At 38.5% G+C, this 12139-nt stretch overlaps 1 protein-coding gene across 1 annotated transcript; it reads left to right on the forward strand.

The window, feature by feature from the left end:
* The first annotated feature begins 3260 nt into the window (after nt 1-3260).
* TAAR6 (trace amine associated receptor 6) lies at nt 3261-4298 on the forward strand. The gene has a single exon (XM_008007015.2). It carries the CDS (start codon nt 3261-3263, stop codon nt 4296-4298), a length of 1038 nt encoding a protein of 345 aa, XP_008005206.2.
* The last annotated feature ends 7841 nt before the right edge of the window (nt 4299-12139 follow it).

Here is a 12139-nt window from a genome sequence, read left to right on the forward strand (position 1 = left end):
GTAGTTTTTAGGATTGTAGCTAGAGATAATTCATATTCATAAGAAAGATAAGTTTTGTTAGAATTATAATGGATGATAAGACATTCATGAATTTAAAATTGTATAGTTAAAATGTCCTAGAGATTTATGATTGTTTTAGTATAATATTACATCAAGGTATCACAATAAACTTAGTTTTGAAAATAAATAAATTAATTCAAAAACAAAAACAATAGAATCCTTCGAATCAAGGATTCCAGTGCATGATTCATTTTTCAGTGGATCTAAGTGTCAGTGTGTTTTACAAATTTGTTTTGACAAAACACTTATCTAGAATTCTTTAATTAAACTTGCAAAAATTGACATAGAAAATACATGAAAAAATGAAGAAAAATGACTGAACAAGTACTAGTTCTATTCGAGATACAAAACTAAGGGTTTAAAAAAGGAAGATTTGCTAGAGCTCATTTGGAGGCTGTGATTGAAGAAAAATTACTTTCATACTGTTTCTCATCCTACTCAAAGTATTCCATAAGCTGTTAATCTATATTTCTAAGAAATACTTGCCAAACACAAATGGATTATGGATTGAATCAAGCTGAGCACTGATTCAGCTATGTACTAACTTGAAGAATTGCTTAGACCATAACTTAGATAAATTGATTGCATATAATCAATGCCCGCCGCTCTTCATTTACAGTTGAACACATTGACCCTGCTTTGTGTTTGGTTGCTTTTAGCCTCTAATCCAAAGAGACAAGAGTACAAAACATTTGTCTCCCTTTCCTCTTATTAACAAATTTTTGAGTTTGGGTACTGCAACAACAGGGCCTCATTATCACATCTTCCTCCCACCTTGGTCATAATGAAGAATGTTTCACACTCTGGGTCACTGGGGAGATAGTTTACTTAGTGGACTTTTATTTTAGAAATGTCTTTAAGGAGTTCACAACCTGCAAACTAAAGAGCAAGTGTGGAAGTGAGACTGAAAACTTTAGCTGATGCAAGACACTCAAAAGTTTGCCTCTAAATTTTGCCCCGGGTGTTAAAATCATAAAACTCTGGGAAAGAGGACTTCTGCTTACTCTCGATCTTATCTGATCCAAATCCATTTATGATGATTGCCTTAGGAGCAAGAGTGAAAGAGTTGTATATGTGCAATAATTTTAGAGGCCTTGAAAACACCCTCAAATTGACGTCCCATCTCAGCACTGGACTAGGGCTCTTTATTCACTAATCCAAAACATAAAAGTATAAAACAGAATCCTCTAGTAAGTTTAGATGGTACAATTAAAAAAAGAATATCTAAAATTCTATTAATATTAAAGTAGAATTTTTATTTTCTCATGTTTTTAGGGACCCCTTTGTCTCATCTGCCTGACATTGTGCTTACTGTAGACGCTATTGTGTTTCACCTGTGTAGTACTTATCACAATTTGAAATCATAAATCTGTCTTTCTATTTCCTTAAGTTTTGTTTCCCTCTCAAGATTATAAACTTCATGAGTATTGTGGTCATAACAGTTTTGTTCATTATCTTAATACACAGCTACTGGAATTCAATAAATATGTGTTGAACAGATGAATTAATAAATATCAGAATGATGAAGGGGTATAAAGTTATTTCTCTATTTGAAATGGAGGCAAGTGTCACTTGACATTTTTTTATTGCCTACCACAATGGTCTTAATGGAGGAAGGGGGTTGATTTTGTCCCTTGAGGAATTTGGCAATGTCTGGAGACATTTTTGGTATCTCAACTAGAAGGATTTTAGGGATGCTGCTAAAAGCCATGTGATGAACAGAATAACTTCTCATATCAAAGAGTTACCTGAATTCAAATGTCTATTGTGCTCAAGTTAAGAAAGCCCTGAACAGGGTCTTGTCTATATAAGCAATTGACATCATTTCACAAAATCAGACACTCAGAAAATATTAAGAAGAATCTGAAAATTACTTGGTTAAGAGTGTTAATTTTATTGACTAGGAATCAGATAGCAAGATGAATTAATCATAATACTTATCACTCTTTATAACTTGAAAAGCAAGTTCACAAATGTCTCTAAAGTCACAGCCCTGTACTGGAAAGAGAGTTGAACCCTTCTTCCGGAAGAGAATAATATTTTTCTTCGCTTTGCAGTGTTTTTACATTCCAGGGTTGGGAACATTACTGAGGATTCTCTTCCCATTTTCCAGTTTCCTGTTCATTATTCTTATTTTTTGACTACTTTTAGCATTGGGAGCACAAAGGCCAGTCACCAGGAATTGCAAACAAATGTGTAGTCAGAGAGAGGGCTCACTGCCCATTTGTCATGTGGATGCAGACATATTGCAGATGTGTTCCCAGTAGCTGTCTTGAAAGGAGGACTGTTCTTTCCACCAGCATCTCAGAAATGCTGGTGTGTCTAAACACCATGTCGTTCTTTAATGCTTTCATGCAATGTATTTTATCAATCTCAAGTTCCCCTCGCTATACATTATAATAATTTCTGCTTGTTGGTAACCTGTGCAGATGGAAAAGTGATTCTTAACAGGAGAGAAAGAGGCAAGTATTGATGCTTACTGTTTACACCCTATTGTATCTTTGTAACAAAAACCCGGATGTCTAAGTTGTGATTGGGAACAAGGGAATGGTTTAAGTCTATGCACTAAGGAAAAATAAATCTTTGGCCTAAAATAATAATGGTAATAGAATTTAATATACAGTAGAGACCTGTTTTGTAGAATAACTTTCCTAGTAGTCACTGTTGAAAATAATCCTACTAGTTCACACCTCGCACCACAGGGATTCCATTGAGGGATTTTCCCATTGAAGGCATTTATTTAGCTAAAAGGACTTCATGTTTAAGGCTGTAATGCAAGACAGATAACCGAGATAAAGGTAACAGGAGGTGATCTTTCAGCTCCGTGATTACATCCCATATCAGCGACTGTTGCACAGAGAAACTCAAAAGGTAAAAATAAAATATAAAAGGATATTTATGACCAAAAGGGAATTTTATCAAATTAAGAGCATGAGACGTTTGTCAGCTGAAACAATCTCCAGTAATATTGTTCAATATAATTTTTGTCAAATTTTATTTTGCCATAAAAAACATTTGGGATTTATAATACAAATGGAAACTTGAAAAATTATATTGGAGATAATATCTTATAATTTCCTCTGACATCCTGATGAATATGTGTTTTTTTTCCCCCAGGAGCACTGAAAATCAGAAACAATCCTGTATTTTTTGCGACAATCAACAAGGACAAAACTTCTCTACGTGTAAATAACAGCGTTATGAGCAGCAACTCATCCCTGCTGGCAGCTGTGCAGTTGTGCTATGCGAACGTGAATGGGTCCTGTGTGAAAATCCCCTACTCGCCTGGATCCCGGGTGATTCTGTACATAGTGTTTGGCTTTGGGGTTGTGCTGGCTGTGTTTGGAAACCTCCTGGTTATGATTTCAATCCTCCATTTCAAGCAGCTGCACTCTCCAACCAATTTTCTCATTGCCTCTCTGGCCTGTGCTGATTTCTTGGTGGGTGTGACTGTGATGCCCTTCAGCATGGTCAGGACCGTGGAGAGCTGCTGGTATTTTGGGAGAAGTTTTTGTACTTTCCACACCTGCTGTGATGTGGCATTTTGTTACTCTTCTCTCTTTCACTTGTGCTTCATCTCCATCGACAGGTACATTGCGGTTACTGACCCTCTGATCTATCCTACAAAGTTCACCGTATCTGTGTCAGGAATTTGCATCAGCGTGTCCTGGATCCTGCCCCTCGTGTACAGCGGTGCTGTGTTCTACACAGGTGTCTACGATGATGGGCTGGAAGAATTATCTGATGCCCTAAACTGTATAGGAGGTTGTCAGACTGTTGTAAATCAAAACTGGGTGTTAATAGATTTTCTATCCTTCTTTATACCTACCCTTGTTATGATAATTCTGTATGGTAACATATTTCTTGTGGCTAGACGACAGGCTAAAAAGATAGAAAATACTGGTAGCAAGACAGAATCATCCTCAGAGAGTTACAAAGCCAGAGTGGCCAGGAGAGAGAGAAAAGCAGCTAAAACCCTGGGGGTCACAGTGGTAGCATTTATGGTTTCATGGTTACCATATAGCATTGATTCATTAATTGATGCCTTTATGGGCTTTATAACCCCTCCCTATATTTATGAGATTTGCTGTTGGTGTGCTTATTATAACTCAGCCGTGAATCCTTTGATTTATGCTTTATTTTACCCATGGTTTAGGAAAGCAATAAAAGTTATTGTGACTGGTCAGGTTTTAAAGAACAGTTCAGCCACCATGAATTTGTTCTCTGAACACGTATAAGCAGTTGGATAGAAGAAGCTCAAGATACCTTTAAAATTACCAAGTGAACTGAGTTTTAAAAAAGCAAGTAAGACTATGAATGAAGAGCAAATAAATTGCTCTTCAAATGAAACAAGATAAATCAATGTTTTTTAGTCTTGTTAAGATGTACACTTTCCTGTCCCTTCTGCAAAAGTATTTACTTGACTAATAAATGTTAAGTTCCTATTTGTCAACTGCTTAAGAGCTCAGCATATCCCACTCCCTGCATATACTCTTTGTCTTTTAATCCATTGACTCTTCTCTCTCCTCTGATATTTTTCCTAAAAGTATTTCTGTTCTTTTTTTTATTCCCTTTCCTCTTTTCTTTACATAGCTTTCTACTCTTTCTCAGCCTGCCAAAAATTTCATTTGTGAATAGCCTTTATCGAGTTCCTGGTTTCTTTTGCTTTGGTTATTTTACCACAGGAGCCCTTTTAGGTATCAGTTTAATCTATTCAATCTTGGGAGAGATCTCAGGGTGTGTGGGGCAATTTGCAAATGTAGACATCATCTTGACCAGGCTGTTGTAATTATCAAACCAGTTACTGCCATTCTTGTAATTATTTCCTCCCCAAAGTAGGAAGCAGAAGCCACTGTACTTCCCAGAATGATGTTGGGATGATTATTTGGCTGCTGTTCTTGCTATTTCACAAAACTGTTTAAAGAGTTGGTATGAATAGAACTCTATGTTACATTATTCAGTTCATACACATTGAATATTACTTGTTCCTTTAGAGAGAGGATATCTTTTAAGTGCAGTCTCTAGCTTTCTTTCTCCTATAGTAAAACTGAATTACAGCAAGGAATTTGCAAGTTTTAGAAGCCATGTGGAATATACATCAATGAGAAGCATTCAGGTATTCATCCATTTTTTTCCCATTTACCAAACATGAAACCTATGCCTATATTGTAATGAAATCAGTGCTAGATGCCTTAGACACAGGCATAACATCCCACTTTTGTCTTTAATAAGCTGTGCCTCTGGCAAGAAGCAATGTTGGTCACTGAAAATTTTAAAAACGGCAAACACTAACTCAACCAGGTAATTAAGACTCGATATCAGTAGTAGTAAGGCATGTGGCTATTGTGTGTTCTTGACATTATGTAATGAGAATGGCTTTTACCTCTATGACATTTCTTCTCCAAATCCATAACCCCCATGTAGTCATGAGAAAAACGTCAGACAAAACTTTATTGAGGAATATTCTGCGTACTATTTGATCAGTATTCCTCAAAACTGTCAAAGTCATCAAAAATAAAGTATGAGAAACTGTCATGATCTAGAGGAAACTAAGAGGACATGACAACTAAATGTAGTATGGCATCCTAAATGGAAATCTAGAAAGAAAAAGGACATTCGGGAAAGTGAGGAAATCTGAATAATGAATGGAAATTTTATTGCTATATTGATAACAATATTGGAACATTAATTATCACAAATGTACTATACTAGTTTAAGATGTTAATAATAAGAGAAACTACTTGCAGAGTGTATAGGAATTCTCTTTACTATCTTTGCAATTTTTCAGTAAGTCTACAACTATTCTGAAATTAAAAGTTTATTCAAAAAATATAGAGTTCACAATTCCTGCTTGATAAAGTTTCTAGCCTGTCTATGTGAAGACCACAATGCACTTATCCTTCCAGTCATTCATTTATTCATTCCAAAAATATCTTTGAAGACTTAGTGTGTACTAGATTCTTGGTTCAGTGTGATCAGGAATAGAAAACCAGGAACTTAGAATATTTTGTGGCAAAACCCAAAATACCAGTGATTATGACTTGGAATGCATGGAAGTTTAAGCTATAAAAGGATGTGTTTAAGTAACACAGGAGAAAGGAGAATTCAGACCTGGATGGAAAATGAAGGAGATGTATTAAAGAAGTGAAATTTAAGTAGGGCCCTACATTTTAAGAAGGATTTCTATAGGAGGGAAAAGATGGGAAGGGATTTTCAGGCATGAGCAAAGAAACTGAGAAAGTGCAAAGTGTTCAGGGAATATGAAAATAAAACAACTAGGCTGAGTGCGGTGGCTCACACCTGTAATCCCAGCACTTTGGGAGGCCAAGGCGGACGGATCACAAGGTCAAAAGATTGAGAACAGCCTGGCCAACGTGGTGAAACTCCATCTCTACTAAAAATACAAAAATTAGCTGGGCGTGGTGGTGCGCACCTGTTGTCCCAGCTACTCGGGAGACTGAGGCAGGAGAATCTCTTGAACCGGGAGGTGGAGATTGCAGTGAGTCGAGATTGTGCCACTGTGCTCCAGCCTGGGTGACAGATCGAAACTTCATCAAAAAAAAAAAAAAGGAAAAGAAAGAAGGAAGGAAGGAAGGAAGGAAGGAAGGAAGGAAGGAAGGAAGGAAGGAAGGAAGGAAGGAAGGAAGGAAGGAAGGAAGGAAGGAATAAAAAAGAAACAACTAAACAACCACCAAGAAGTAGTCACACTTTTAAATCCTCCCAAGGTTGGCATCTGAACCCTGCACCTCTGCCTCTTCTGGGCATCCTCCATTGTGGTTTGGAGACATTCTCCCCACTCTGCTCAAGTTTCAACTCCCAGAATTTTCATTGTTTTCGAAGAAACATTTCTCAAATGAGGTTTTGCAAAATGGTCATCACATAAAATATATCTGATTCAACAGGAAAAAGATATCTGATTCAACAATGTTTTGGAACTGTTGCATACTGTTTTCTGCTCTTGGGGAACAACACTATACATTGGCATATTAAAGACTCAGAGAAGCCCTGTTTGAGCAAAAACCTGTCCAGTTTTGTTTAGATATGCATTCTAAAAATTTATTAAACCATGGGGACTCTTCTGATGTGAGGAACTGAATAACAGAGCTATTGTCCAAGGAAAACATTTAAGGAACACCATCTCTATCATTGATTTGGTTCTTGCCAAATATATTCTTAATTTTTGTATTGGTCTTTTGCACACAATATACTTCATTCAATTTATATTTCTAAAAGGTAGGGGTGATTTTCCAACCCACGGTATAATAATGAGTAAGCACTCATAACAGGTTTTTTTGTCAATTATGATGTATAAGATAAATTATACAGTACGTAAAATGGGATAAATTATGTGACTTTGAAGGAAGGACTGGATGCTGTGGGCTGGAAAATCTCAGACAGTTCCATGGAGAACTCAGAATACAATACCTGCTAAGCAGTGGAGGATTGGTTTAAATAGAAAAAAGAAAAAACATAGGTAGTGGTTACAAGCAGAGCCAGACAGCCAGTCCTATTTTGGGACAAAGATATCTTGCTGGAGATCACACAGTGGGTCAGCACCAGGGACAGAGTCCCCAGAATTTGAAATAGCCTGGTTGTTACAGTCTTGGAGCAATCAGTAGAAACATGTAAAGGCATATTATTTTATTTTACATTTCAAGGTACATGTGCAGGATGTGCAGGTTTGTTACATTGGTAAACGTGCCACGGTGGTTTGCTGCACTTCTCAACCCATCACCTGGGTATTAAGCCAGGCATGCATTACCTATTTTCCCTAATGCTCTCTGTCCCCATCCTACCCTCTTCCAACAGACCTCAGTGTGTGATACTCCCCTCCCTGTGTCCATGTATTCTCATTGTTCAGCTCCCACTGAAGAATCAATATCGTGAAAAAGGCCATACTGCCCAAAGCAATTTATAAATTCAATGCTATTTCCATTAAACTACCATTGACATTCTTCACATAATTAGAAAAAACAACTATTTTAAAATTCATATGGAACTTAAAAAAAGCTCGTATAGCCAGGACAATCCTAAGCAAAAAGAACAAAGCTACAGGCATCATGCAATCTGACTTCAAACTATACTACAAGGCGACAGTAACTAAAACAGCATGGCACTGGTACAAAACTGGCACATAGACCAATGGAACAAAATAGAGAACTCAGAAATAATACCACACATCTACAACCATCTGATCTTCAACAAACCTGACAAAAATCAAGCAATGGGGAAAGTATACCCCATTTAATAAATGGTGCTAGCCATATCCAAAAATACTGAAACTGGACCCCTTCCTTACATCCTATACAAGAACTAACTCAAGATGGATTAAAGACTTAAATGCAAGAACAATTAATATTTCACTAGTAAGGCTGCCCTCTACCAGATGGGTAATGGAGTCACAATGCAGGGCTAGGAAATGGAGGGCTGGGGATGCTGTGGCTAATTTTAAACACAGCAGCAAACACAGAAAAACCCACAAGGTCCTATAGACTCCTGACTAACCCCAGCATCAGATCTTGGTCTCTGTGGCCTGTGTGATTAATTCATAATTCAAAGCCCAAAGCCTAATTTCTATTGTGTTTAGGATCAAATTCTAACTCTGTGATTCTGATATATGAGGTTTTGCATAGTCTTACCCCTGCACAACTCTTTACCCACTACCTATTCTGTTCTCCCCTTACTTGTTATGCTCCAGATATATCTGTCCAATCCCAGCCCCTTGGCTACCCCCCACAGGATGCCTCAGGAACTGTGCACAGGCTATCCCATCTATTGTACGAGGTCACTCAGGAGATTTGCACAGGATATTTCATCTGCTGGATCACTCAGTCCTCAGATCTTCACAGGGTTGGTTCCTTATGTAGGTCTCAGCTTTCACATCACTCCCTCAGAAAAATCACCATCTCAGCTAATGTTGGTATCTATTTTTTATTCTTTTATTTACCTTGCTTTTCTTTCATTTCCTTAATTGTACAGATCAAAATGTGTTACAATCTTATTCATCTGTTTATTTTCTTGTGTTTTAACTGTCTGTCTCCTAATGACATGTAAGCTCTAGGAGGTCAGATACTTGCTGAAGTATCACTATGAGTAAATCAGATAGCTTGTACTGGTCTTTCATTTCTTTGCTACTTTGTTGTTGTTTTACTTTGGTCAGTTGAGTAAATAAATGAGTAAATACATAAAATAGGAATAGATTCCCCAGCGTTAGGAGGATACATTAAATGTATTCTTTTTTTTTTAAGTTCTGGGGTACATGTGCAGGATGTGCAGATTTCTTACATAGGTAAATGTGTGCCATGGAGGTTTGTTGCACCTATCAACCCATTACCTAGGTATTAAGCCTGGAAAAATGCATTATTTTTATAAACTTTTTTTGGGGACGGGCAGAGTCTTGCTGTGACCTTGACTGGGGTACAGTGGCATGATCATAGCTAACTGCAGTCCCAAACTCCTGGGCTCAGGTGATACTCCCATGTAGCTGGGGCTACGGGCATGTGCCACCATGCCTGGCTAATTTTTTTAAGAACTTTATTTTTGTAGAAAAGGGATCTCATTTTGTTGCCCAGGTTAGTCTCAAACACGACTTCAAGCAATACTCCCATTTTGGCCTCCTGAAGTGCTGGGATTACAGATTTGAGACACTGTGCCCAGCCTTAGATGCATTTTTAAAAGAATAAAATAGCTAGGTTGGCCTTATCTGAAGACTTGTTGAATGTGCCACTAAATCTCTTAACATCTAGTGTTCAGCAAGCTTTTTCATTCTTAGAACTCAATCAATAAAACTCAATCATAGAAAACTATTTCAAAAGACTCACTCTCTGAAATAATAATAAAAAAAAATCTTCCTAAAGAGTTTATGGGGGCTGGGGATGGTGGCTCACATCTATAATCACCTATAATCCCAGCACTTTGGGAGGTCAAGGCAGGTGGATCACTTGAGGCCAGGAGTTAGAGACCAGCCTGGCCAATAATAGTTAAACCCCCTGTCTACTAAAAATACAAAAAAATTAGCCTGGCATGGTGGTGCACACCTGCACTTGGGAGGCTGAGGCACAACAGTCATTTGAACCCTGAAGGCCGAGGTTGCAGTGAGCTGCGATCACGCCACTGCACTCCAGCCTGGGCGACAAAGCAAGACTGTCTCAAAAAAAAAAAAAGAAAAAAAGAAAAAACAATTTATTGGAAAATATTTGAGACCTGAGATCTGAACCAATCATGAGTTTCATGTTACTATTAAACATATCTTTGCTTGCTGATCGTTTTCAGAGAAGCCTCTAAGCTGTTTTCCAGCTTGTACTCTTTCTGAAGCCTACACAATTCAAGCAGCATGGCCCACAGCAGTGTTGGTAAGAGGCAGACTGGGATTTGGAACCAACTCTGTTAACTCTAAAGGTCCTACTTTCACCTACTGTGTAATCCTCCTTCAAAGCAAGATTGAGGTGATGGAAAGTGTGCTGGCCAAACATTAGGTTTCTGGGTTCTAAGTCCTGTCTCTGCCAATCATAGTTTGTGGGACTTCAGACAAGTCAGTTTATCTTATTGGACCTTAATGTGAAATAATGTTAACTCCAATCCATGGCCACTAAAGTTCCTTCCAGTCCTAGAAATTCTAATACAAAGCACATGTGAGCAACATAGCAGGGCTTTCTCTGTGTACCCACAGTGGAGTTTGATGTGCTAAGGCTCTCAGAAGCCGATTTTGATGATAACCCAAGTTACTTGAGAGATGGTCAAGCCAACACTGGGACTGGAATTCACAGATTTGATCATGGGGTTAGATGGAAACCACCAAAAACAAGAAAAAGAGAAAAGATTACCCCAAGCACTGTGAGGGGAAGCAGTATTGGAAAATGAGCTCCAAGCAGGCAAGGAATTCACCTGACAGCATGGATGAAGAGCAGGTCTGGAATGCACCAAATGACTAGGATCAGGAGTGTCTGTAAGGGTCAGAATGTAGCAGAGAGCATTGTACAGGGTTCTACCCACAGACTTTAATACACAGACTTTCAAATGCCATGCTACATTTACCATCAAGTACAGTCAGTTAGGAAGCAGATGATGTAAGCTTGCCTGACTGAGCTGCCACATATTGCAGGAGAGTCTCCTGTAGTGCAAAGTGGAGCAGTTTGAAAACTTGGGAAGAGAAAGAGAGTAGTGAGGGCTGTGGTGGAACTCAGCGTCAGAGGCCAGGGTAACCAGTGCCACGGTAGCAGCAGAACATGAACTACCTGGGACTCACAGAAAACAGTGGTGCTGAGACCTGGGGAGTTTTTTTTCCTCCTAATGTCTTTTTGGCCTGAAATAAAAGAACACACAGAAATAGTCCTTGGATTGAGTTGCGGGAGCAACAGGTCAATGAAATAAATTCTCCTTTCCCATCACTTACCTGCATGAGGACTGGAGTCAAACTCATCTAAGCCACTGATTGTTCCTCAGGATGGTTATGTTATCTAGAAAGTTGCCCTTAACATACCCAACCACTGAAATGTCTTCCTGCTTGAGTTGTGCTTTCTTTAGTGTCATTTAGTAGCTGTGCTATGCTTTCAGGCTAAAGCCACATTTTTTCAAGCTAGAATTGAATTAGGGTGTGTAGCTGGAAGCCAAGAGAATGCAGTCATTTTTAAGTCAGAAGCATGTGGGAATGTGTGGCTTTGATAGCACAGCATTCAAAGTAATTGATAGTGAAGATATAAGGTCTTGGATTAAAGAGACAGGAAGAACATCCTAGGGGCCTGTGGTAGGCAGCACCATGCCCCCTTCCCCAAATATGCCCATATCCTAATCCCCAGAACCTGTTAATATGTTATCTTGCTTGGCCAAAGGACCTTTGTTGGTGCAATTTAATTAAAGATCTTGAGATGTGAAGATTACCCTGGATTATTAATATTGACTCGATGTAATGTAAGAGTTCTTATGAGGGAAAGAGTGAGGTAAGAGGGCCAGGGTCAGATGAGATGCAATAATGGAAACAGAGGTCAGAGTGATGCAGCCACAAGCCAAGGAACGCAGGCAGCCCCTAGAAGCTGGAAAAGATGTGGAACAGTCTCCTCGGAGCCTCTAAAGGAACACAGCC

Source organism: Chlorocebus sabaeus, chromosome 13 (assembly GCF_047675955.1).
Source record: "Chlorocebus sabaeus isolate Y175 chromosome 13, mChlSab1.0.hap1, whole genome shotgun sequence".
Classification (NCBI taxonomy): Eukaryota; Metazoa; Chordata; class Mammalia; order Primates; family Cercopithecidae; genus Chlorocebus; species Chlorocebus sabaeus.